This window comes from Euprymna scolopes, chromosome 1 (genome assembly GCF_053919585.1).
Source record: "Euprymna scolopes isolate OS-2025 chromosome 1, ASM5391958v1, whole genome shotgun sequence".
NCBI classification, from domain to species: Eukaryota; Metazoa; Mollusca; class Cephalopoda; order Sepiida; family Sepiolidae; genus Euprymna; species Euprymna scolopes.
Genome location: NC_136482.1, coordinates 48,416,949 through 48,443,279, shown reverse-complemented (window position 1 = coordinate 48,443,279; position 26,331 = coordinate 48,416,949). Strand labels below are relative to the sequence as shown.

Genomic DNA, 26,331 nt, shown 5'->3' with positions numbered 1-26,331 from the left:
CGTCCTGGAAATAAGCGACGAATCGGTCGCCTTTCTCATAACCGCGAACCCAGGCATTTTGCTCCGTGTGCATGAACCTGGGAAATTTACATTCGGCCGACGTAACGCGCAGCACGACCGCTACGGCCAGAACCAGGCCCGCTTGTAGCCATAGAAGAACTTCCAGCGCTTTCGTCGTCATGGGAAATTGCAACCGAAAAACAAGCTCAAAGATAAGTAATATCTGAAAAAAAGAAATGATAAAAGACATTAATTAATTAAATGGAAACAATTCTAAGTAGAAATATTCTACATATATATATATATATATATATATATATATATATATATATATATATATATATATATATATGTATGTGTGTGTATAAATGTTTGTGTAATCACACACATATATACATATATTATTATGGGTACCAAAAATTAATAACATGCTTAAAAATATCAACGTATGTATATATATATTTATATATATACATATATATATTAATACATATGTTTATATATACGCGTATAATGTCATGAAATATATGCAAACAATGTGATAACACTTTATTACATAAAAATTCATATTTTAGGACATATCACTCCCCCCGCACACGTATATATATATATATATATATATATATATATATATATATATATATATATATATTTCTATATTTATATATATATATATATATATAGAGAGAGAGAGAGAGAGAGTGAGAGAGATAGGTAGATATATATATATATATATATATATATATATATATATATATATATATATATATATATATTGCAATATATATTCTTCAAAATGCATTTCATTATGACCAACTTCATGGGGAATTGATTTCTGAATGCTAAACAACATAAAACATATGACATGAACGCATTTTGTTGTTATGACATTAAAATCTCATAATCATGCATATAATTATAAATTGTACACGACCTTATTCATATAAACAATCTGATATATGATTTTTATTCTACCATGCACTATTTCCTGATAGTCCATCATATAAATCCTTGCAACCAAGATTATTGGATTAGTACAGCAGAGATAATACACAGCTGCTAATGATAACACCCCTTTATAACAGCAACTTACAAGTAAAACCTTTCATTTTGAAATTCAATTTCATGTCAACTATTAACATATCACTTTTTCCATGTTTTTATTAGACAATAAGCACAGACAAACCGAAGCATATTATTTTATGTTCAGTTCTTTCTTCTTACTTTCCCTTTCGTTCTTGGTCTCGATATTTAAGATTTCCTATCTTCACCCGATTTCTGAAACGAACAACACGAAATCGCTTTCACCGATCGAAGCAACTGCAAAAAATACTGCTGCCAAAACAAACAAAAAAAATCGATGTTTTTTCTATCGGCGGAGCGTAATCTAATGCAAATGAGTACACACCGAATTTCCTGTACCAGCACGCAGGCGCCCTGTCATTTGTGCATTAGACGTGATAGCGGTTGGCTCGTGATACATTGTCGACACTCCTCTCTGATCCCTGATCACAGCTTGTGCAAGAGTGGTGCTGGGGTCTTTCTATTCTATGTTGTCTGTGGGGCAGGCAGTGTCATACACTCAATACCATCTGAAGTCTCATCTGCTATCACAGGTTGAATGGCATCTGGACTATGTTGCGAGAGTTCTCCATTTTCTGTTCGTTTTATGTTGGTTTTGTGTTGATTTTGTGTTCCAAGAGTTCTCCATTTTGTGTTGGGTGTCGGTCAGGCATCTAATACATGCAGTGCCATCTTACTTCTCATCATCTGCATTACTAGAAAGGAAGGTATATATCCCCGGTCGTATATCCTTCTCAGGGCGCGGGATACCATCAACACCAATGGTTTGCCAGCTGATCACTTCCGTTACTGTTCCTTCTTGGAACTTGGATGTGTATCGATAACCTGACGGTTTTACACATACACAGTCGCCTAGATGTTATTGGGTTTGGGCGGAACCTGGTAAAGTGTCCACTGGGTCGATGTTCTTCACCCTAACTTCATATCTATAGATCTCGTTGGCAGGTGCAGTCAACGATGATGTATCGTCCCTGGGCGCGACATTGTACAAATACAGTGATTCATGAACTGCGCATCTCTTTTTCTGGCTCCAATCCGTTTAATACTGCGGTGACATCGGTCTGCAATGCCATAACTTGCTGGCACGTACGCAAACCGAATCCGCAGGCTTACTCCCAAAACAGCAGAAAACAACTTGAATTCCTTACTGATAAATGCAATATCCTTGTCAGTAAGCAGTTCCTGCGGGGGTCACGCTCTAAAAATATTGACTCAAGATGTTAAATGATGTGCCTGGAATCCTGCTGCCACAACATCCGCCAAATGGTAAAACGAGCTGGACAGCTATCAGTGAGCGTAAGGAAATGTTTGCTGATAAAATGTTTATATCCATCCCCAGCCTTTGCCAATTAGCTTGTACCGTCAATTACCCTGGTATTCAATGAAATGGGACGGATCAATTGTCCGACATTCCTAACATTTTCCGATAGCTGACCTACCACGAGCTTTGGTAATTCTTGAGCAAACCCGCCGAACGAAATATGCTGAGCGTCGGATAACTTGATGCCTACTACTCTTATGCAGTTCAATAATCTGACTACTAGTCCTTGCGTTACTCTTTGCAGCACAGGTCAGAGGTACAGGCTCACTCTCAGATGTCATAATATCTAGCCATCTTTGTGGGACACTTGTCCTGGTGTATGGCAAGTTCTGACTCGACGGGACCAGAGCATGTCTATTGAATATCCATACTTTCTACGAGTGATTTTATCGTGTCCAATCGCCGTCAGAGTAACATTTTTCGTACTCAAGTTTTACAAGTGAGCGTGTCCACTGATACATACTTACCGAGTCCGTTTTTACGTGTATAAATTTGCACTTCCAGTGTAAAACAAGGATAATGCCCTCCAACCCCGCATGAAGTTCAGCCAAGTTAATATGTTGCACGTCGTCCGTGGATGGTAGCTAACATGCATCTAAGAAGACAATAGTATCACGTTCCAGGAGCACACCGGTCGCCAAGAAAAGTGCGTTCACACATACATTGCCTTCTTGTCCGTGTACACATCATAGACACTATGAGAGATCGCTCTACCTCGCCCTGGCTACTGTGTCCTTGAGAATTTGTTGCAGTGGAACATCCTCTGTGGTGTCGTCCCATAATTGGGTTATAGTGTAGGCCCGTCGTTTATGATTCCTCTTGTTACTCTACCCATCACATACTGAAAGATGGCCGATCAGTTTCGCGCACAGGGAGAAAATGGCTCGACGTGTCACAAACTCTGAAACATCTGGAATCATACTACCACGCTTCCATCGCAGTGGCACGCTTTCCCCAGACATCCAATACAAGCACACGTGCGCTATATTCAACCGCCACTTGTTCCTTGCTTTCCATTCAAAACCGAGGAAAATGCTACTTCACTCGTTCCGCAAGCGCCACGTTGTTGATGCATAAATCATCTATACATGCCTATGTTGCTTACTGAAGAGTTACATCTCTGTGAAAACACTCTCCACAATTGCCTGCAGAATTGATGGGGTTACGTTAAGCCCAAATTTCGCCATCGTCCCTCAGTATCTCTTCACTTTCACAACCATGGTTTGGAATTGTCATAAAGAACGGTGCACATGTAGATTAAGGTTGGTCTTATTCATATCCAACAAGAACACGTCGGGCATTTTCCCCCGACAGTCTGTCAGCGTTTATGAACACCCCCCACGTGCCGTGTATTCGTCCACATGGTCGTTTAGTTCGCGATATTTCATCACATGCCGCCTATTTCCCTTGGTATGCTAAACAATCGCTTTTAGTGCGATAGCTCCGTTGGGTGGACCAAGCTCTTTCTCCGGGTATGGTATCAGCCATCCATTGCGAATTCAAGTTTGCAATTCGCAGTCATAGTCCTTCTGAATATGTTTGGGCACGGTATATTCAGGAGTCTGATTGATCAGCTGTTTTGGTGCTGCTCACTCAACCACCTTTAGGTTGCAGTCAAATGTTTCTTAGTCAGGTCGAATACGACATCAAAGTCAGGTCGGTTTATTTTCACTGCAACAGCAGTGCCGACACCGCAAATTGCCTTCGGGGAAATTGGCGTCATCGTGTTCATTGATATGAACGCCGCCCAACAGGCGGATGAAATAAATTCCGCGCAAGAGATCGAATACCAAAAGATCTCCGTCTATGACCAATATCTCCACCACCACGGGGATCCTTTTATCAACCTGCAAACTGAACTTGGTCGCTCCTTTGCTGCTCATACTCTTTCCATCAACAGTCGGTACATCTGTTTGTGTCCATTCCGTGGACCACGCACCGTACTCCTTACTAGAGATCAGATGCACCAACAGTAAACTAATTCGTCCAGAATCACTCTCGTGCCACTCACGCGCTTCACTGGCAGGTATATTCTCATCCAATCCGGGACGAGAGTGGCACTCACACCTTGATACGATGTGCCCCTCTTTCTGGCATCGCTAGCATCGAATGCATGGTGTACTGGGCTGCCTCGATCGTTTCTGCTTAGAAGGATGCTTGGCTCCAGAGTCATTGAACCACTGCAGTGAGTTTTCAAAGGGATAGTGTAGAGGCATTTTTCCGTGTCTGATCTCTAAACAGCGGCTGCAACCCGTTCGTTTTCACCACAGACCTTGCTCGGCTGAGCATATTTTCAGTTGGGACCTGGTTTATACCAGAAGATGAACACAACGACTCCTGGTTATGGGCAGGCAGTCCAGCCATGAATGCATACTTCAGCATCTGGCTCGTGAGTGTTTTTATCTGATCGATTTTTTTAATGTCGATATTATATCACAAAGAAACGTTAAAGTAAAGTGAAGAATACGATTACTGTCTTGCTCCAAATCCATGCCCCTTCTATGAATATAATATCGTATCTTTTTTTTGTTATTTACTTTTATATAATAACTAGCGGAATCTCTGGTTCTATTATGTTATGTTTAAATGTATGCAATACGATTAATTGAATATATTTTCCTATAACATTATATAAATATTTGCGGACTATCAGGTAAATCATATAAATTAATAAATAATTACCATTATAATATTAAAGAAAGTGATCTTGCATTCAAACTCGTAATTTTATATATCTTAACATATGCATATGAAAACACTTTTTCTAGAAAAATAATACTTTTTGCCTATTACAATTCAATCTCTTTATTTAAGGAGGGGCATTTTCTGTAATTTATATAATTACTGTTGATAATTAATGTGTTCAGGTTTCTTACAGTAGCTTCAAAAGAAATCATTTTCGTGGCAAGTACAGATGGAGTTCAACGCGTGCAGCTTTTTGTGTTTAAAACATTTAAAATATGAACCATATCAAAACATCTTTTATGAATGATCAAAGGATTCTCTCGTAGCAAAATTTTAACAACATTGCGATCCGACTCTAGGCTGTCCGATTTTAATAGAAAACACAAATATTTTCTGAGGGGCAAATTAAAATTGTACAAATACAGTGTTATAATAAGTAAGTTGTAAAAGAGTGATTGCTCAATGAGCGTAAATAAACAAAGTAATTACACAGAAACTTTATGAAGAAAACAGGAAGGTGTGGAGTAACGCTATATGATTACACATTTTCGGGAGAATAATTTCAAGTTAAAGAAAAATATCCTTTTAATGGATGATTATATTATATTAGGAGATCACCACTTATCAAGGATGGCGTCTAATCTATGATTTAAGTGTTTGATATATTGTGCGTCAACATACTCATCTATTATAGAAATTGGGTATGACGTCTAACTAGACATTTATTCACATAAAAATAGCAGATGATCACGTTATAATCAGTCATTAATAACGCATGTCATTGCGTTCAAGAGAGGGGCAATCCTAAAAAATGAATATCTCATTGAATCTAGGTGCACTTTTAGTAACACATAGTGTGCGGGAAAGTTGTTGCAAGCTGTTGTATATATATATATATATATATATATATATATATATATATATATATATATATATATATATATATATATATATATACACACGTATGTGCGTATGCGGGTGTTTGTGAGTGTTCGTGTCCGTGTGTATTTGTACTGGCTGGATGCTCCAACATTTTTGTCGCCGGTGAGGAGTTTACAATAGAATTAAATGATAACAAACAAATTCACTTTCTGGACGTCTTTATAGACTCATCTAACAATACTTTCGACACAGCTGTATACAAAAAAAAACAACTAGTAATAAATCCAGTTTCTTAAACTTTAAGAGTGAGTGCCCTCAGCCTTATAAAATTGCCATAATCAAAAATCTTTTAAACCGTGCTAAGATGATTTCTTCTACGAAAAAAGCACTACTAATAGAAATTAAAAAATATCAAACAGGTTCTTATAAATAATTCCTTTCCGAATTATATTGTTGATCAACAAATTGAACTATTTTTACAGTCCCCTAAAAAACCTTAACACCAATACTAGTCAATCTTCTAACACTAACCCTATAGACATATTTTATAAAAACCAAATGACACTAAATTTTAGAGTGGAAGAAAAATAATTAAAAGCATAATACATAGATATACATCAACTGTAAAGAACAATTCTAAGATTAGATTTATTATATACTATAAGAAGTATCGAACCCAGAACTTCATCGTAAAAATAACTCATCGCCGGCGACAAAAATGTTGGAGCAAACCAATATTGTGTACAAATTTCAAGCCCCTTAGGAGAGTGTAACTCCGAAAATAAAGACGCATATATTGGACATACAAAAAAAACATTGTCCCGTCGATTAACAATGCATTTGAACAGTACTAGCTCAATATACCAGCATTTAATAAATCAACATAGCTGTCACCACCTCTAATCTTCGAAAGGTCCTCGTGTACAACACAAGGATTTTGCAACGAGAAAGTAATTGTTTAAAATAAAAACATACTTGAGGCACTATATATAAAAACCCAGCACCCATCTATAAATAGCATTAATTTTGAAAGTAGCAATAATGTGATGAAATGTTTAGCATAACCAGTATACGAGTGGTTTTACTAACATTGCCTTTTATCATCCTAATTTTTAATCGAGTTTTTTATCACTCGTCAATATATATCTTAATCGACTTTTCATTGACTCTTTTTATCATTCGTAACTATATAGTTCACTTCTATTTTTAATATTTTATCTCCACCGGATGATGATTCAAGAATGAATGGAAAGGTTTCGTGTGAACCATGGAACATTTGTAAATATCTCCGATCTTGAAGTTAAAAAAATCTTACGAAATATCAAAAAAATGAAAATAAGAATTGTTAAGCAAGGTATCTCCGTTGTGTTTTATAATTTTTGCCTGAATGAAGGAATGCTGCCTAAATACACTAATATATATATATACATATATGTATATATATATATATATAAATATATATATATATATATGTGTGTGTGTGTGTGTGTGTGCGTGCGGGTGTTTGTGGGTGAGTATCTGTACCGGTTGGATGCCTCTTTTAATGCGCATTCCAAATAACAGGTACAGTCAATATTATTTATTTTATAAAGATATATAGCTTCGATTTTTAATAGTAAAATAACTACACCCTACAAATATTTACGAATTTAAAAAAGACAAAAAACAACGTTAAAAACACGAGATTAATCAGAAAAAATATTTAAATACTAATAATATTCATTTTTAAACCTCCAGTTTAAGTTCTAAGTATCTGAAGTTAAAAGTCTGTGTGAACTTAGAAAGCATATATCCTTTTCAGCCACTTTAAAAAGGAAAATAACGAATTATAATCTGACATCTATCATGGAGACATCTATACTTAAATTAGACATCTTATAACGAACTATTCCTACGCTGTAATAAATAATGAATAGGGAAATTATTTTACGACTTAATTTTCCAGATTTATTAAACCTTCATGTCACGATCAACAAAACGCCTTTGCAAAACTTTCCTCAAAAAACTTGAGAACTGAACGTAGTATAATAAATAAGGAATATACTTAACCTACAAAACGTCTATCAATGCATATATATATATATATATATATATATATGTATATATGCCTATGTACACCTAGAATAAAGGAGAGAGACAGATAAATAAGGAGACACAAAAGTGAGAGAAAAGTTGAGTGAAAGAGGGGAAATGCTTGTAATCTGTGTAAACGCTTAAAGAATAAATAGAAAATTTTAAATTCCTACGAGCAACTTAAAAAAATAAAAATCATCAAAGTATTATAACAAACGTAATGACTTTAGCAGAAATACGTAATTTCTATTATTTGAAAACGTTGTTCAGGACCAGAATAATTGCAATTGCTATAAAAGTAATACGTCCCGCTCACAAAATCACACAAACATCATTAATTTAACATTATTACTCCCTAAGTTTTATAAATAATATATAATTCTTGGAATGATTTGCGGCAAAACGAAGGCAATTTGGTTAGTTTTTGCAACACAAAAAACTATTTTATAGATCAAATACATAAGTATACATTATATGGTCTACCTGGCGTTGTCCGGGTGTTTGTAGGTGTGTGTGTGTGGTGTTTAATAAAAAAGAAAAAAGAAACCCGAGGGGGTAGTATCGAAGCCGAAGCCCTGAGGCGAAGTTTGAAAATAAAATCGGCCAGCCAGAATGAAGCATTGTTATAAGCGAATAAGTGAACGATATTTGAAAGTCGTCGCGCGTTACGACGACGATGACGATGTAAGCATTGTTATAAGCGAAGTAAGGAAAGAAAACAACGTTTTAATTTAGCGGGGGTGGAGTAATCAAATCAACGAAAAAAACACAAAAACACTAACGTAACGCAAACGAACGATCAAAACAGAAAACGAACACGTGAAAAATTGCTTAAATAAGCCTGTTTCGACATTAAAATTTAAAAACATCGGTGGGTACCCGGGTGTTTTGGGTGTCGCTTAGTATAAGCGAAGTAACAAAAACAACAGATGGGTACCCGGGTGTTTTTGGGTGTCGCTAAGAATAAGAGAAGTAAAAAAAAACAGGAAAACGAACGTTACGTGAAAAATGGCTTAAATAATACAGGGTTCAATATTTAAATTAAAAAAAAAACACACATCTCACTCCACGATTCGAACTCAAAACGTTTAGATAATGAACCAAGACCTTAACTACCTGGACTAAACCGACACATCCGAAATGTGTTCGTTTTTTCAACTACTTAAAGTAAATTCGGTCACGACGCCATGCGTTGTATACCCCCCTGTAAAAAATTGTCGATTTCGGGGTTAAAAAGTTAACGTTTTTCTTTCTATCTCTCTCTCTCACTTCGTCTTCCTTACTCTAAAGACTGTTACTAAAAACGAAAATGGCGTCTGGCTGTTTTTTTTTTTTTGTAAAAACTTCGATCGTTAATATTTGTTGTAAGCGTATTTTTTTTTACTTCTCATTTTTGGCTTGTTATTTGTCGTTTAACTATAGTATCTAACTATTTTGAATGTGCTAATAACTTTGGTAACGTTGCCATAGCGTAGAAGTTCATAGTTTAACTTGTGTAAGGGTTACATTTTTTCTACCGTTAACAACATGTTTTTTTTTAATTCAGACTGCCATTAGAGCTTGCTGACGGCAAGATCACGTGACATGACTCAGCGGGGTTTAAATACAAGTTGACCGAGAATAAACGGCCCCGTGTATATTTTATGTAGAAGAGTTGGCGCCCGTATTTTTTTGGACAGTTATAAATCGATTTAAAAATATGTAATATTTAACATTAAAATATCACCTTTTGGGGGTTCCCCTGCAGAAAATATATCAGTTGACGCACTTCTGATAGTCCTTTTGGGCTAATTTTTCGATATTTTTCGTCTGGAGGGTGGGGCTTTATATGATTCCAAGTTTGTGAATTTGTGTTACGTCTGTCAAAAGTTGTTTGCAGACACACAAGCATACATACATACATACATACATACATACATTTTCGCGTTCATATATATAGATGTTTGGAATATTGCACTACTCATTTTTATAAAATATTCAAAGACATTCACAGACAAATACACACACATACACCACTTTATCAAATGTATACACACATACACACGAACACATATATATATATGAACTTAAATATGGCTCAATAAAACAGAAACAACATATCAAGCCTTTAACTCCCATAATACTTCATATGATTCACAGTAAAAATTAACAAATTTTATAAATTGTTGGACATTTAAAAATGATACTTTTAGTTGCAATATATTAATGACAATCATAACAAAGTTTCATACAAACATAGTAATATCCATAAATGCCTAATGGTGTATGACATACTCCCCGATTAAAATGTATATTTAGCATTAAGAGGAATAATTTTCCCATTAAACTAATTCCTAAAAAAGGAATGAAAAACAATGAATGAATAATAATATTGATAATATCGTTTTTCTAATTTCACGTGTATTTGTTTACAATATCTCGTCCGCTTATATTCAAGCTTCGCTATTCTTAACATTGTGTTCGTTCCCTTATAGATGAAAAAGAAGAATTTTCCCAGGAGGACATTTTATGTCACACTGACCTGTGTAACGTAAAATATACTCCTATCAAAATTCACATTTTTTATTCATAACAGAAGGACGACTATATATTAGAACGTAATTTTATCGATTCATCGCTTATTGGTAGATGTATATCTGTAAAAAACGTATATCGTTATACTGCCAGACATATAAATTACCTTTGTGTGCAATTGTAAAAGATGGGTGTAGCAGTTTTTGTATATATTTGAAAGAAACTCAAACACACATCCTATGTGACTCTGATATATATATATATATATATATATATATATGTGTGTGTGTGTGTGTGTGTGTGTGTGTGTGTGTGTATGTGTGTATGATGAGAAAAGGGGAAATAGTATTCCGTCGAAATAGAGAAATAAAAAGGAGCACACCGATTTATGTGTTCATAAAAGTTTCCACCATATTATGTTAGCAAATAAACCACCAGTAATGGTAATGGCTTTTTTTGTAAAATTGTGACGCTGTTCCTTTTAAAAAACGGAAAAGGCTGTTGGAACTTCATAAAAAGGAAAGGCTTAGGTTGTATGAGAGAAGGATTTTTTTTTAAAATATAACGCAGTTAATATTCTTACTGGAAAATATCCGTTAAAATTCAAATGTAGTTGTGTACCTGAAATAAAATATTTTACGAGGTGCATTTTGGTGAGATACGATTAATCAGTGTTATCAAATAGATTATGTTCTTTTTTTAGATGTTTAGTAATTAATGGTGCTATATTAAAGAAACCTTAGCATTTAATATGAACCATCTGGGATATTGCAATGTGTGTAAAGTGTTTGTGAGTCATTTTACTTCGTCATCCAGATAGTCTGGACTGCTAATTCGGAACTGACGTATGAAGTAAAGCTATTATCATAACTTTTTTTTATTATTGTGGGAGTAGAAATATATGCAATCAGTTTCGTGTGACTTTTGCAGTGAATTTGTAAGGATAATTCTTTATTAGATTTTATATAAAGTATATCTTGAAAAGTTAATAGTTTTTCTGTTTCATAAGAGAACTTCATAGACAGGTCGACTGAGTCTAATTGGTGACTAATGTTATTTCTGTGCGTGTTTTCAGGACGAAAAATTAAAATGTTGTAAATGTATCTACAATATTCTGTGTTTAATTGTTATTCAAATTTGAAAGGTCCAGATTGAAGGAATTCTAAGTATAGGCAGGTTAATTTTCCACTGAGAGGGTTACTCATAGAAAGACGGGATTTTTACAAGCAAAACTTGTTATTGAATTAAAAATATGTCATGCCCGTTATAAGTCTAATATTTTTTTGTATATTTATATATCTGGATTAAATCGTAAGTTAATGTTTGAATCTTCTAGGTATTTGCGTAGTAAAATGAAACAATTTTAATAAGGGCATAAGTTTATAATGATGTTATATTTAAGTTGTTCTTTCCCAAAACGCAGAGACAGAATATCCTTATGGGCGCCAAAATATCCAGCACCGGCAAAGCAACGCGCTAAATTGCACATCCCATATCCAACATATTGAATCAACTAATGGGCATACCAACAAATCCTACATAAAGAACTTCGGAGATTTACTGAACAAGAAATATATATTAATACACATGATTAAACTATACGCAGCTTAGATATAACATCATTATATACTAATGTTCAAATTAAAAAAAACATGTTTAAAATCATTCCTTAAACGACTAAATATATTAAACATAAATTTACTATTCCCTTCCGACAATTTAGAAAATATATACACTTATCACTGACATGAATCATTTTAAAGCAAATGTTCAGTTTTCAGTAGTTAACACTTCCAGTGAAGTATGAGCTTGATTATTCTTAGAATTTATACTATTTCCCTCTTTCAAATTTAGATTACCTCCAAACACAGATATTTTAGATACATTGATCACATTCCTTCTAAAAACAGGCACATAGATATAATTAAAGACAAATTAACTCTCAGTCGATCCCCCATAATGTTTACATATGAAAAAATATCAATCACTCGTTAGATTTTCTGGATAAACTTATTATATAATCCAGTAAAATATATCCTTTTAAGTTTACCGCACAACTACGCACACAAATGATTACATACCTATCTAGCCTCACCACAATAGGATAATACAAACAGTTATGATAACTGATTTCTTGCTACGTACATTCAGCTTTTGCAGTCCAGCATATCTGGGCGTAGAATAATATTACCTCACAAAAACTTTGAAAACCTTGCAATGTAGCACCTATTTTAGATTAAAATGTAAGCAAAAAAAAACACTCACATATTTTCCAGGATGAATAAACAAAAATCGTATACACAAAACATTTATCTATATTAACCGACATTAATTTCATCTTTCACCCACATATAATATAATAATTTCCAACGCACTTAACAAACTGGAAATTGTAATCATACAATCCATATCACAGTCTATGAGACTAATATTAAACACAAGCAAACCTCTTAAAAACAAACCAATTTCCAGTGAATGCATATACACTGCTTCCTGCCAAAATTTCCATAAAAGGTATATTGATGAAACCTAGCGTAAATTAGAAAAAAAGGCACAATGAACATAAAAGAGACATAAGAACAGCAGTTCTCCAAATGCATTTTTGTTCAATTCAGTGCAGCATAATCATACGCTGGACTTACAAACAATCAAATTACTTACATTGATTTCAAATAAATCGCGAAGGAGACTTCTTGAATCTGTGCGTATCGCAAATTCTAATACAATTAAACGTGGAAGTTTCCAAACTATAGCGGCATTAATACGTAAATTTCTATAAAAAAAGAACACAATTTACTTGTGCAGACGGGTAAACCCCGTCACACGATAAAACACATCTCGTATAAATACTTCCAGAACTAATATTAACTGCGTCACAGCTTTCATACGTATTTTACTGGATACATGGAGTTATAAAAGGTATATGTATATATTAACGCAATCTCCTCCATTTTTTTCAATTTTCCAACGTCTTTTTCCGTTCCCAGAAATAGAGCGTCCCACATTTCACAAGAAAATATAAAATATTTGCACTGTTATTTGTGTTTTCTTACTTTAGTGAATTCAGAGGAATTCTGGAAATATATACGGCTACTATCAGGGACATAAGCATCAGGGGTACTGTGTAGGAAGTTGTGCAGCAAGATTTGGGTTCACGTTACACTTGACTTCTGCGTGTCGGTACAGTTGAGGAAGAGTGGAACCGGAAGAGAATTCCACAATCTAGCTGTTCTGGGAAAGAAACTACTGGAGTAGAAGGCTCTCTTGCATCTAAGGATCTCTACTGTGAAGGGGTGGTATTTAGCTGTTTGTCGGGGTTATTTACGTCTAGGGGGCACAAGTGCTTGCAGTTCGTCAGAGCAATCACCGGTAATGTATTGTAGAACAGGATGATGTTTAGCTGACAGTTCAGAACATATGAGATTGGTGACTCTCTTTTGCACCTTTCTAGGAGCGAGAGACTAATGGCAGATGCACCAGCCCAGATATGACAATAATACAACGTACATGGCCGAATGGTAGCCTTATAGTTGTGTAGGATATTTTCAGGCCTTGATAGCTTTCTAGCACGGTAGAGAGAATCGGCGTTCCTCGCAGCGGTCCTGGCAATGTTCTCAATGTAATTGTTCCAACTCATGTTACCTGTGAACAGTAGGCCGAGGAGTTTAAAGAGATCAGCCCCACATAATTTGGCAGTGTCAAAGTTTCTCGTGATAGCATGCACCTAGGCGGGGGGGTTGTAAGATCGTCTAGTGTGGCGTCTGTCCGCAAAGGAAAGTCGCGGAGAGGGTGGGTATAAGAGTCCAGTGTGGAGTTCTAGGCAAACCGTCTGGCAAGCATGTTAGCCTTCTCAGTTGCAGAGCAAACAGTTTCATTATTGTTGGATAGTGGGGAAATAGCTTAATGCCCATTATTTACTACACTGTTGTAGATTTTCCAAAAGTCTTGAGGTCCTAATATCTGTGCTTCGATGCGTTTTTGGGTGGTTTCAGTAAATTCTCTCAGCTATCAATATTTCTTTCTTACAGTTATTTCTGGCTTCTATGTACTTCTGTCTGTTTGAACTTGGCTTATGTCGGTTAAATTTGCGGTACGCATGCTGCCTTTGCGTTATGGCAGCTGCAAAAGTTGAAGTAAACAATTGGTGTAGTGGGGTTTGCTATAGAATTTGCGTGTTGGAACAGGTGATACAAATGCCGTTTTTAACAATTCAGCGGTCTCATTTGCGCAATGTTCAACAGGAAATGAAAGTATATGTTGCCATAGAGAGTCCCTGATGAAGTCTCTGATGGCTTCCCAGTCAACCTTTGTATAATATCTCGTTTTGAGCGGTGGTTCTTCAGTTTTAGCTCTAGAGTCTAGGGCGATTTCAACAATTACCACTGCATGATCGGCGTCCCCAAGAGGGCTGTGGGCATTCGTTACACAGTCATCGGAAACTGAGTTCAGAAACAGATCTAGAAGTGATGCATGTTGTTCTTATTGGTCTGGGAAACAGGTTGGAAACGTAACCATCTATGATAGGGACTGAGATATAGAGAAGTTACGTTTTGTGGTACCAACTGTATCTGTGTAAGTAGAAAATCCAAGCCAGTTGTTGAGGTGGACATTGAAGTAACCAAATACATGGACTTGTACGCTAGTGTCGAGGGAAAATGTTGTATCATTGCTGTCAGGGATTTGTCTATTAGGATACAGTCCTGAGTCGAGGGAGAGCGGTAGAGAAAACCTCTAGAATATGCATGTATATACACGCACATATATATATATATATATGTACATATATATATATGCACACATATTCTGCATGTAAATGTATATATATATATGTATGTATGTATGCATAGTATGTGTATACATATATCATGAAACAGCATATATATATATATATATATATATATATATATGTATACGTACAACACAGAAGCACTGCATATATATATATATATATATATATATATATATATAACCTTTGAGTTTTGTATATGTAGGCAGAATTTCATTATTCACTCATATTTTATTGAAGAGAATCTTCGTTCTTTTTATGATCTTTCTTTCGATTTTTTTCTTGTTCTAGTATGTTTGTTGTGGGATCCAAAGTTCTTATAAAGTCCCCTAGTTTACCGAACGTTTTCAGTCTCGATTAACAATCGTGAGGGTTGTTCTTCCTGTGCTTCCTACTTATTGATTGATTTCTTCTTTGTCGTTTTACTGTTTTTACTACTAATTTACTATGTGTAGTTTCGCCTAATTTGATTTTTTTTCATCCTCTTCACCTTTATCGTGTTAGAATAGGTGGAGAATTCAGCTTCTGTTGTGAAAGTTTAATTTATTAATGGTTGGGTTTTTACTTTTTATTATAAATGCTTCTAGCAGTGTTATTCGTTAGTAATTATGGCAAGTTTTTAATATGTTAGTGTTATTTTTTAAAAGTTCTTTGTATTGTTTGGAGGTGGTGTTTATTATTTTCTTATTCGAGGTGTTTGCAAATAATACTGGAGGTGTACTGATGTCCTGTGAATATATATATATATATATATATATATATATATGTATATATATATAGATAGATAGATACATACATATATATATATATATATATATATATATATTTATATGCATATATGTATATATATATATACGGACATATGTGTACATATATATATATATATATTAATGTAAATATATATGTATACGTACATAGATGCATATATATTTATATATATATATATATATATATATATTTACATACATATATATATATACATATATATATATATATATATATATATATGTTTTGACAAAAGAAATCCTGAAGATATCCTATGCAATAGGGGCGAAACGTTGATCATTTCATAAATTCATTCGGTTTTTCTTTTTTCAAAACAACATAACGTCAACCATCGCTGTTATTTTTATTTTATATTTATTCATATATATATATATATATATATATATATATATATATATATATATATATATATATATATATATATACATATATATATATAGTTTAAATGGTAATTAATAAAAAGTGAAGAAAGTGTTCAATACTGGTGCACAGCAAATATGCGTTTTAGCTTTTATATACCGTATCTTTCTGTTAAGTTACAATATTTTTTCAGCCATTCGGCCGTTTCTTGTGTGGCTGTCTGTAGCTTCCTCAGACTTTTACAGAAAGAACGTATATATATATATATATATATATATATATATATATATATAAAGAAAGAGAGAGATAGAGAGAGAGAGAGAGAGAGAGAGAGATAGAAAGAAAGAGCCGGGAGGGATAGATCGATTTTATTTACAGATGGGTTCATGGACGGGTTCGAATCTTTCCACCAGCTGCAAACGTGAAATCGTTCCACACTAATTCTCGAAAGGATGAAACACTTTTATCGGTAGTTATTTAAAAATATATATGCCAACTACCTTAAAATCTTGGTTCATATATTTGACCATTTTAACGTTGAAATGAAATCATTAACTTAAGCTTGCATTTTGAGATCAGAATGTTATAATCAAGCGATCACTAGAGACTCGTCATTTAAAAATAAAAGTTTATAGTTCAATGATATTTCTCAGGCTTGTTATTTGTTCCTTCCTAATGTAGTCAGAAATTGCATCCAACTTGACACATTGCACTGACGTTTACTAAAACTATGCAACAGTAGGGTTTTTGTTACTTAAAAATATGTATAGATAATTGTGTGTGTATATATATATATATATATATATACATATATATTTATTTATATATTGATGTATATGTGGTGAGTGTGTTTGTAGATAAAATGAGTACAAACACACACACACATATATATATAGTTATAAACGCATTTATATATATATATATCTATATATCTTTCTGTCTATATATATATATATATATATATATATATATATATATATATATATATATATATATATATATATATATATATATATATGTAAAGTCAAAACACAAACTTTTTTTTTCATTATTCTCCAAAGGTTAGTCATGTGCATTTAATTGATTGATATAATTAATATTCTAGTTACAAATATTTGATATTAAAACATCTACCTTTGGAAATTATGTTTTTCTTGTGTAGAATGTTCGTTTATATTTTGATTACTGTATATATACTAGCGTACGCTTTGTAAATAGAAAGTCTCAAAGGAAAATATGCGGATTATAATCCCTTTAATTACTTGCTTTAGAAACAATGCTTATAAAAATAATACTCTTATATTTACTCACGGAAAACCGTAGTTTTTAAGTATTATATCATCTCCGTCATTCAGAAAGCATAAAATTTCGGAATAATTTTAACTCGGCTCGAGAAACATATTGAAAAGCATTCCCTAAACCAAAAATATGTCTACAAAATGTTCGAAAAATCATAATATATTTTGGAATTTCAACAAACACCATCTTCTGTCTGTTGTAATTATGTTTCTGTTACAGGGGTATTACATATTCTGTAAATATTATGTATATATATATATATATATATATATATATATATATATATATATATATATATATGTATATATTTAAGCAATATATATATATATATATATATATATATATATAAGCAAGAAAGAGACTGATAGAATCCAGATGAAAATATTTATAGATTGTACTTGAAGTGTGATCGTAGCCAAAAAAGAAAACTATTTAAGAATAGAGCAATACATATGTTCGATGGTTTAATTTTAAATTCTGAAAAAAAACATATAGACACATATATTCGAATTTAGATTTTATTGTTGGACAAAAGGAATATATAGAAGGGGTTGCGTTAATTTCCTTTATCCCTAGATTGTCAGTAATGATTCATATCATCAAAGGATATGAAATTAGGTTAGCAAAATATTCAGCTGTGGATGGACGCTTATTTTGCTTTTCAGCACAATTATTGAAAATAGTTTTTTGAGTGATGGTGAATTATTATATGGAAAAATTGATACGAAATAAGAAGGATAAAACCTGGACAGTCTTTTATCGGAAGGAGGACAATGCCCTACAGGGTTAAAAATCCAGGTGGGCAGAAAATAGGTCCAGTGGAGAAGGTAATATTCCCATATAGCAAAAGCGTATTGCTCCTTATTGATTTCTCGAAATGTATACGGGGAAGCCGTATTCGTTGGTGCGTTGAGTGTGTGTTGGTTGGTGTAGTCTCAGTGTTGACAAAGTGTATCCGATATTGGGTTGATATACCATTCCATTATAAATTCTTCCGTGAGTAATAGAATTTGAGCATTGAGTCATGTATGCAATGGACCTCGAATTCAATAGTATGGGTAAAAAAATAACAAACTAATCCGGGAGAACATATTCAGAACGGTGCGTTGGAGAGTAGCTTCTGGTGGGTCCCGGTAGAAAAATAGTTCGCTTTCTTGTATATAGATGAAGGAAAGAGGAGAGGAGAGTGAAGTATACAGGGTAAAGGTAGAGGGGGGATTAAATTTGGGCAAGCACACAGGTGCTTAATCGAATTTTTTCGGGGGGGTGTATTTTAGTATTCTTTAACATGATTGACCTATGGATTTTAAATTCAAATTGGAAATTTTAGAGCTAATGTCACCATAATTCCATAGCTAATTTCACCAAAATTTCATAGCTAATATCACCCTAATTTAGAGCTAATTTTATCATAATTCATTAGATAATTCTACCAGAATTTCATAGATACTTGCAGCATAATTAAAGAGCTAATTTCACCACGATTTAATAGTGTATTCCACCATAATTTCATAGCTAATTTTCGCATAATTTTATAGTCAATTTCACTAACATATAGCCAATTACACCATAATTTAAGAGATTATTTCACTATAATTTCATAGCTAATTTCACCAGGATTTCATAGCTAATTTTTCAGAAGTTCATACCTTATTTCACCATGATTTTAGAGCTAATACAACCATAATTTCATAGCTAATTTTATCATAATTTCAGAGCGTATTGTACCAAGCTCTTCATGTTGAGTGCATGAACAGATTAGGAACTTGTATTCATTGTTAATTCGTAAGATGTGAATCTATCACCATACGTTCCTTTTAAAAAACACGCCAGTTGGACTTTTATTAAGTACAATACTTAATAGATTTATTTTTTTAAAGGAGAGTAGAGAACGTTTTGTGGAAGCGTTGTCGGCAGCCCCCGCTACTCTCGATTCTCTTTATTTGTCACTCAGACCTCATTTTTTTAATGAGTGATTTTCTGAGAAAGGGAGAAGAAAAAGCTGTATTCTAGGTTGGCAGTATTTTGCGTGAACAGTCGGCAGAGGTGGCGGGAATTTTCTGTTCTATGTCTACCTTGTAGGCATGTCACTAGTGAGGATGCTGGAGGTAAACGTTTTATCTGGGCTGACGTTATCCGCCTGATAGTCAGGGACATGAACCTTGGATTAACCACCAAGGAGGCTGTCCTATCAGCAGGCGCAAAGTACTGGGGCTGCTGTATTGCCATTTGGTGAATGGATTCTGGACCATGCAGTAGTCTCTGGTGGGGCGTCTCGGTGCCATACTGGTGGGTAATTGTTACGATTTACGTTATCATGTGCTACAAAAAACAAAAAACATTCTTCGTTACTTTTCTCTTTTTCTTTCCCTTCTCTGTTCTGCTCTAAGCAAGTCTGACGACCTAGTCCACAAACTCCAAAATTCCATCATGACAAGTTTCAAGAAAAAATACACGATTAAACCCGGATCTGAAACTCCCAACGTAGACCCCCATTACCATGTCTCCTTCTCCAACATCAGGGGTTTACGTTCTAACCTTCCAGAGGTTGAAGCTCAATTACGGGAGACTAAACCATACCTTTTATTTTTAAGTGAAACCGGAATTGGACAGAATATTTCCCTAAATAGTTCGTAATTAAAGGATATTCTAACCTTACTTCCAAATCTGTCCCCTAAATCGCCATGGGCATGGAATATGTGCCTATATAAAAGATTGCTTTCCATGTGGTAGGGACATCTCCAGAGAGATCCTAACTTACCCTATATGTGCTTTCGAGTAGCACTAGCTTACACTACGGCATTTATATTTACTCTCTACTGCCCCCATAACAGCGGAGTTACTATCGTTAAAAGCATATCTGAGAAAATTGACCAAGTTCTATCAGCATATCCTTCAGCTAACATTCACGTATGTGGAGACTTCAATGTTCACAATGTGGAATGGTTGACCCACTCAAACAAGACCGATGATGAGGGGAGATTCTGTCATGATTTCTCCATTGCTTATGGCCTCACTCAGATTGTTCACAGAGTGTGCCCGACACTGACGACCAGTATGCGAGTCTCCTAGACATTTTTCTCACAACTTGCCCCGAACTATGCTCAGTGTCCGTGCTGCCTCCTGTTGGATCTTCCGACCACTCAGTTGTATCAATAAGGATAAAATGAAATGTAATAAGTCCTCAGACGTACCTCTCCATCGTACAGTATATCGATACACTATGGCTGACTGGGATAGTTTCCATACATTTATATCGGATCTTTCTCTGCATTCCATGTTTAAAAAGGATGTGTCGTCTATAGTATCAGACCTGACAGAATGGTTAATTGTAAGTATAGACAATTTCATACCCTCGAAATGTTCCAGCAAAAACCTAACAGCCAGCAATGGTTTTCTCCAGAATGTGCTGCTGCTATTGCGCACAGAAATCACTTTTTCCACGGCTTCCAACGTAATAGATGTATGGAAACTAAAACCGCTTTCAGGACTGCCAGAAACCATTGTAAGAAAGTAATAAAGAACGCAAGAGAGTTGTATGCTGTCCGTCAAGTCTAAAGTAGCTGAACAGCGGCTTGGTTCCCACCAATTTTGGCAAATTGGAAACAGAATCCTGAACGGAAGCGTGTGCTTTATCCCAATTATTATCAATGGACCTGAGGTAATCTCGTCAGCATCAGACAAAGCCAAACTCTTTGCCAAGAACTTTGCAGCCAATTCTACCATTTGCGACCAAGGCCGCCAACCCGCAATATTTCCTCTTGTATCAGAAAACACACTATGTGATATACAAATACATGTATGTTATGTCGCCAAGCTAATCAAAATCCTTGATTCCAGTAAAGCAGCCGTCCCTGACGGTATTCTAATTATAGTACTAAAACAAACTTCAACCGGAGCTAGAACCCATACTTACAAAACTGTTTAAACGTTGAAGAATTGCTTCCTATCACCCTGGAAATCTCATCAGCATGCCCTGTATTTAAGAATTCAGGTGATAGTTCATCCCCCTCTCAGTACAGGCCAATAAGTCTCGTGTGCGTCATGAGTAAGTTGCTGGAATCTGTGTTAAATACAGAAGTAATCAACCATCTCAGGAAACATAACCTTCTTAGTGACACACAATATGGTTTCCGTTCTGCTAGATATACAGCAGATGTGCTTACAGTAATATCTCATAGGATTAGCGAATCTTTCGACGGAGGCAAACTTTCTAGGGCAATTGCTCTTGACATATCAACGGCCTTTGATAAGGTATGGCATAAAGGTTTACTTCACAAGATATCCAGCTATGGTACAGCTGGAAATATCTTCTCAATTATTAAATCATTTCTCTCTGATAGGATCATAAGATTAGTAGTTGATGGGCAAAATCAGAAGCTCACAGTATAAATGATGGAGTCCCTCAGGGGTCCATCTTGGGTCCAACGCTTTTCCTGATCTACATTAATAATCTTCCAACTCACATCCTTACATCATTCGTAGGCATTTTTTTTGACGACACTACTATCTATGGTAGCACATCTAAGACAGTAAACGACTAAGTTCTCAATGATGCTCTCTCCTCTGATCTTGATCACGTTGTACAATGGGGAAATGAGTGGATGTTACTTTTAATGCATCCAAAACCAAGCTTCTATCTTTACATCATCAACGTTCTGATCCCCATCTGGCATCAATTAAAATGAATGGCTCTCGTCTTGGGGAGACCTCAAGTTTTTACAGGTTTCTGGGATTGACCTTTACTCCTGATCCTAAATGGAATACGTACATCAAATCTGTTGCCAAGGCCGCTGGAAAAATGGTCGGATCCTTCTATCGATCTAGTAGATATCTCACTGCTGATGCAATTCTCTATCTATATAAGATCCAGATACGTCTAAGGATGGAATAATGTTGCAACATATGGGCAGGAGCTGCTAGAAAAGACTTGCCCTGCCTTGGTAGGGGTCAAAATAGACTGCGTGGCCTGGTGGGAGATGTCCTTTTCTCTTCGCTGCAACCTCTATCTAACAGAAGAGATGTTGCGAGTTTGTCTCTGCTTTATCGTTATTTTCATGACAAGTGGTTGGCTGAGCTTCAATATAGGGCCCCCCTCGCCAAACTTTCACAAGAAACATTAGACTAGCTTAAAACATTATCAATAATTTTCCACACTCTTTATCTGTGCCTAAACCAAAACATAGATTCCATGATCAAAGCTTTTTTCTGTGAACTGCACGCTAGTGGAATTGTCTTCCGTTTTCCTGCTTTCCAGCTGTCTATAATATGGTTGTCTTCAAGTACAACGTGAACAAATTTCTGATGAGCCGTTCCACTTAAGTTAACACATTTACCGAACTTCCATTACTATCGATTACTATATTGTTCTTTTGACTACTCTACACTCTTTAAGCTTTATCCTTGAGTGACCTATAAACCTTTATATGTGGTGACGCCTATGTAAAAGCAAAACAGCTTGTCTCAGGAGACCCAAAAAATAAGACAAGTAGCGCATAAGTTCTTTTCCGAGATATACAATATAACAACCGATGTGAGAAATATGAATTAGGGAAAATATCTCAAAGGGTGTCCACAACTTCCTAGAATGTATAGTCCAGACCGATGACAAAATTAGATCTAATTATACAAGATGTATTATATTTTATTAAATATGACTATAGTGATTAATTTGCACCGAATAAAATAATTATGATGTATAGAACCTAACACCAAAGTGTTCATTTTTACCTTAAAGAACAACTATTAAAATAAGAAGAATATTAAAGCTAATTAAAATAATACAGATCGCTTCCAGATTTTTTTTGTTGTTTTGTAATTCTTCTTTAAGTTATATTACTCGTTGTTATTATCACTTAACATCTGGTCAGCGACTCCGGTTGAAATCTTTGCAGTTGGCAGCGAAACATCTGGACAGAAAATCAAAAGAGATGACATTAAAACGTAGCAACTAATAACAGGATAAAATGTCTAACGAAATTAATTGATACAAAACAGAATACATGGTCAACTTCAATATGACAGCTTATCATATATCCTGTTAGAAATAGTTAATAATAATAATGCTCCTGGCAGATATCTGATAAATTATGGAGAAATGTAAAGTCGCCGAAATATTTTAAAATGTATACATGATTTAATACGATATTAGGAAAACTCAGACAGATTTTTAAGCCCAACAGACGCCTTGATTTTCCATTCCCCATCCAAATATTTAAAAGCCGTGATGTAACGTGCATATGTATGAGCTATCTAAAATATAGCTTGAATTATGGCGTGGTCTGAATAAACAGAATTTTTCGCCAGCTATAGCAAATTATTCATTTATAACTTTGCTTCGTGCACAATTGGCATGTCTTAAATATTCATTTTTTTATTAAAGTAGAATATATATATATATATATATATATATATATATATATATTTGCTTTCTGCAGAGAAACTATTAAAATGTACATCTATCACTTATCCATTATTTATCATTTTTTATGATATATAGAGATTGCGACCTATGCCCAAACGTTTTTAAATAGGGGTGTTGGACTAAAAGTAAATGTAATACTTATTTATTTAGTAATTTATATATTGTTTAAATTAATCATTTTAATATTTATTTATTTTATTAAAATAGAAGGTCAATATTTTTTTTAATATCAGGGGTCGACGTTCTAGCCTTCGCCCTTTGAAATTCAATTGCGTGAGACCGAACCGAAATTATTGCTCTTGTTTGGATCTTGTATTAATTTAACTGATTCTCGGCCGATATTCAAACCAGACTATCAACGCCAGACATACCTTCCCTTGCGGTCGTGATATTTCCAAAGAACAAACGGAGCATCCCTCCATCTGCACAGAGTAGGGTTTATTTACAACATAGCATTTATATTTGTTATGGGCTGTCCTCACAGTGATAGAGTATCGCCAACAACGTATTTAAAAGTATCGTTAAGCCAATTCCTCATGTCTGTCTGATTATCCTTAAGCCATTATTTAGTCTTTTATCCAGATCTTTTTAAAGTTTGTAATGTTTACAATGTTTGATGGCCAGTAAACTTTAATGAAACAGATGACAACATTCAGGTGTTTTAGTGTTCCTCCCTGTCCTATGTTCTAACTCAGTTTGTCAACGAACCTACTTGGGTAAGCGATGCTGATGGACAACGTGCACTCCTTTTATATGTTTTTTTTTCTGACAACATGCACTGAATTGTGCCCATACTCAGTGCCGTCGGGTCTAGAAACATCTGCTAACTTGGTTGACTCATTAATTTCTAAAAGCTATGTGTAAGAAAACTGCATATATTCCTCTCCAGCGACGAGTGAAATTATCTGGAATACACCACTATATCTGTTCGTGATATTGCGAATCATATCCAGAACCTTGATGAAAGCAAAGTAACTTTTCTTAAGAATATCCCAGTGTTAGCAGTAAAAATCGGCAACAGGAATTAGGTTCCGTTCATGAAAAGCTGTTTAACAGGATCATGAACGAAAACTGTTTTTCCTCATTAGTTTGACCAATATTTAAAAATAGTGAAGCCCGGTAATCTTAAGACACATCGATTAGACTTATGTGTGGTATTAGTAGTTGCTTCAATCAGTGTAAAATTACAAAATTTTAAACAACCTCAGCAAATGCCACTGGCTCAAAGACAGGAAATATAATTACGGCCCGGCGAGATCTGCAACAGATTCACTTACTGTAATCTTAAATCGGATCAGTGTCGACTGGGTTTTTTTCTCAACAACCGAACCTCTGGAGATATCATAGGTGTGTTATATGTTTTGGAATCAACGTCTACTGCACAATGATTTCCTGCTATGCAATATCTAGAAATGTCTGCGCAAAGCCCAAATTATCAATGCCAGCATACCTCACGAATAATTCCTGGAAACAACCCTTCATCATTGCTTTCTAAATTATATTAAAATTTAATTCGCAGAAATGCATGCAAATTAACGTACTCACTATGGTTACAGTGCCAAGACAAACACAGGACCAGGATCTGTTTTAGCCTCTCACTTCAAATCCGTAGTATGTGTTTTAATGGATAAAGATGATTGGTTTATTTTAATAAACCTAATTCGCATTTATTGTTTCAACATAAACGCTTTGATATAATTGATATAGAAGGCCTTCTGTAAAAGACACGTTCTGTTTTGACAAAATACTGGGTCAAGCTTTTAATACTATTATGGTTGTATTGGAATAGAAAAAAATAATCAAATTTTTTGCTAAAGGTCCGAAGAAAACGTAGTTATTTTTACTGCACTAAAAGCTGTCTAATTACCGGTGCAATTCTCCATTTCAATGTAAGGCCCAAATGCCTTCTAAATTAGGACTGTCACAATGTCTGAACAGTAGATGATAGGATGAGCCAATCTATCTTTGTGAAAAGTCAAACCCGGCTTCGAAATCTAGTAAATTAGCTGTTGAGTCCTAATCAGACTTCGATAAGTAAAGCAACGTAAAAAATGTTTTTTTTTTAATTTACACTGTTTTCAGTTTAATTATTGCATTAACAATCCTACCGATTTCCTT

At 34.6% G+C, this 26,331-nt stretch overlaps 1 protein-coding gene across 3 annotated transcripts in view; it reads right to left on the bottom strand.

Annotated features, from left to right (window-relative positions):
* LOC145294368 (uncharacterized) overlaps positions 1–26,331 on the bottom strand; it is a 1,286,825-nt gene that overhangs the window by 6,043 nt on the left and 1,254,451 nt on the right. For all 3 annotated transcript variants that reach the window (XM_080141377.1, XM_080141396.1, XM_080141385.1), the window contains one exon: positions 1–223. This exon is cut by the window's left edge and continues 1,030 nt beyond it. In XM_080141377.1, the coding sequence (XP_079997503.1) occupies positions 1–181 (181 nt within the window). In that variant the 5' untranslated portion in view covers positions 182–223. The remainder of the gene's footprint in view (positions 224–26,331) is intronic.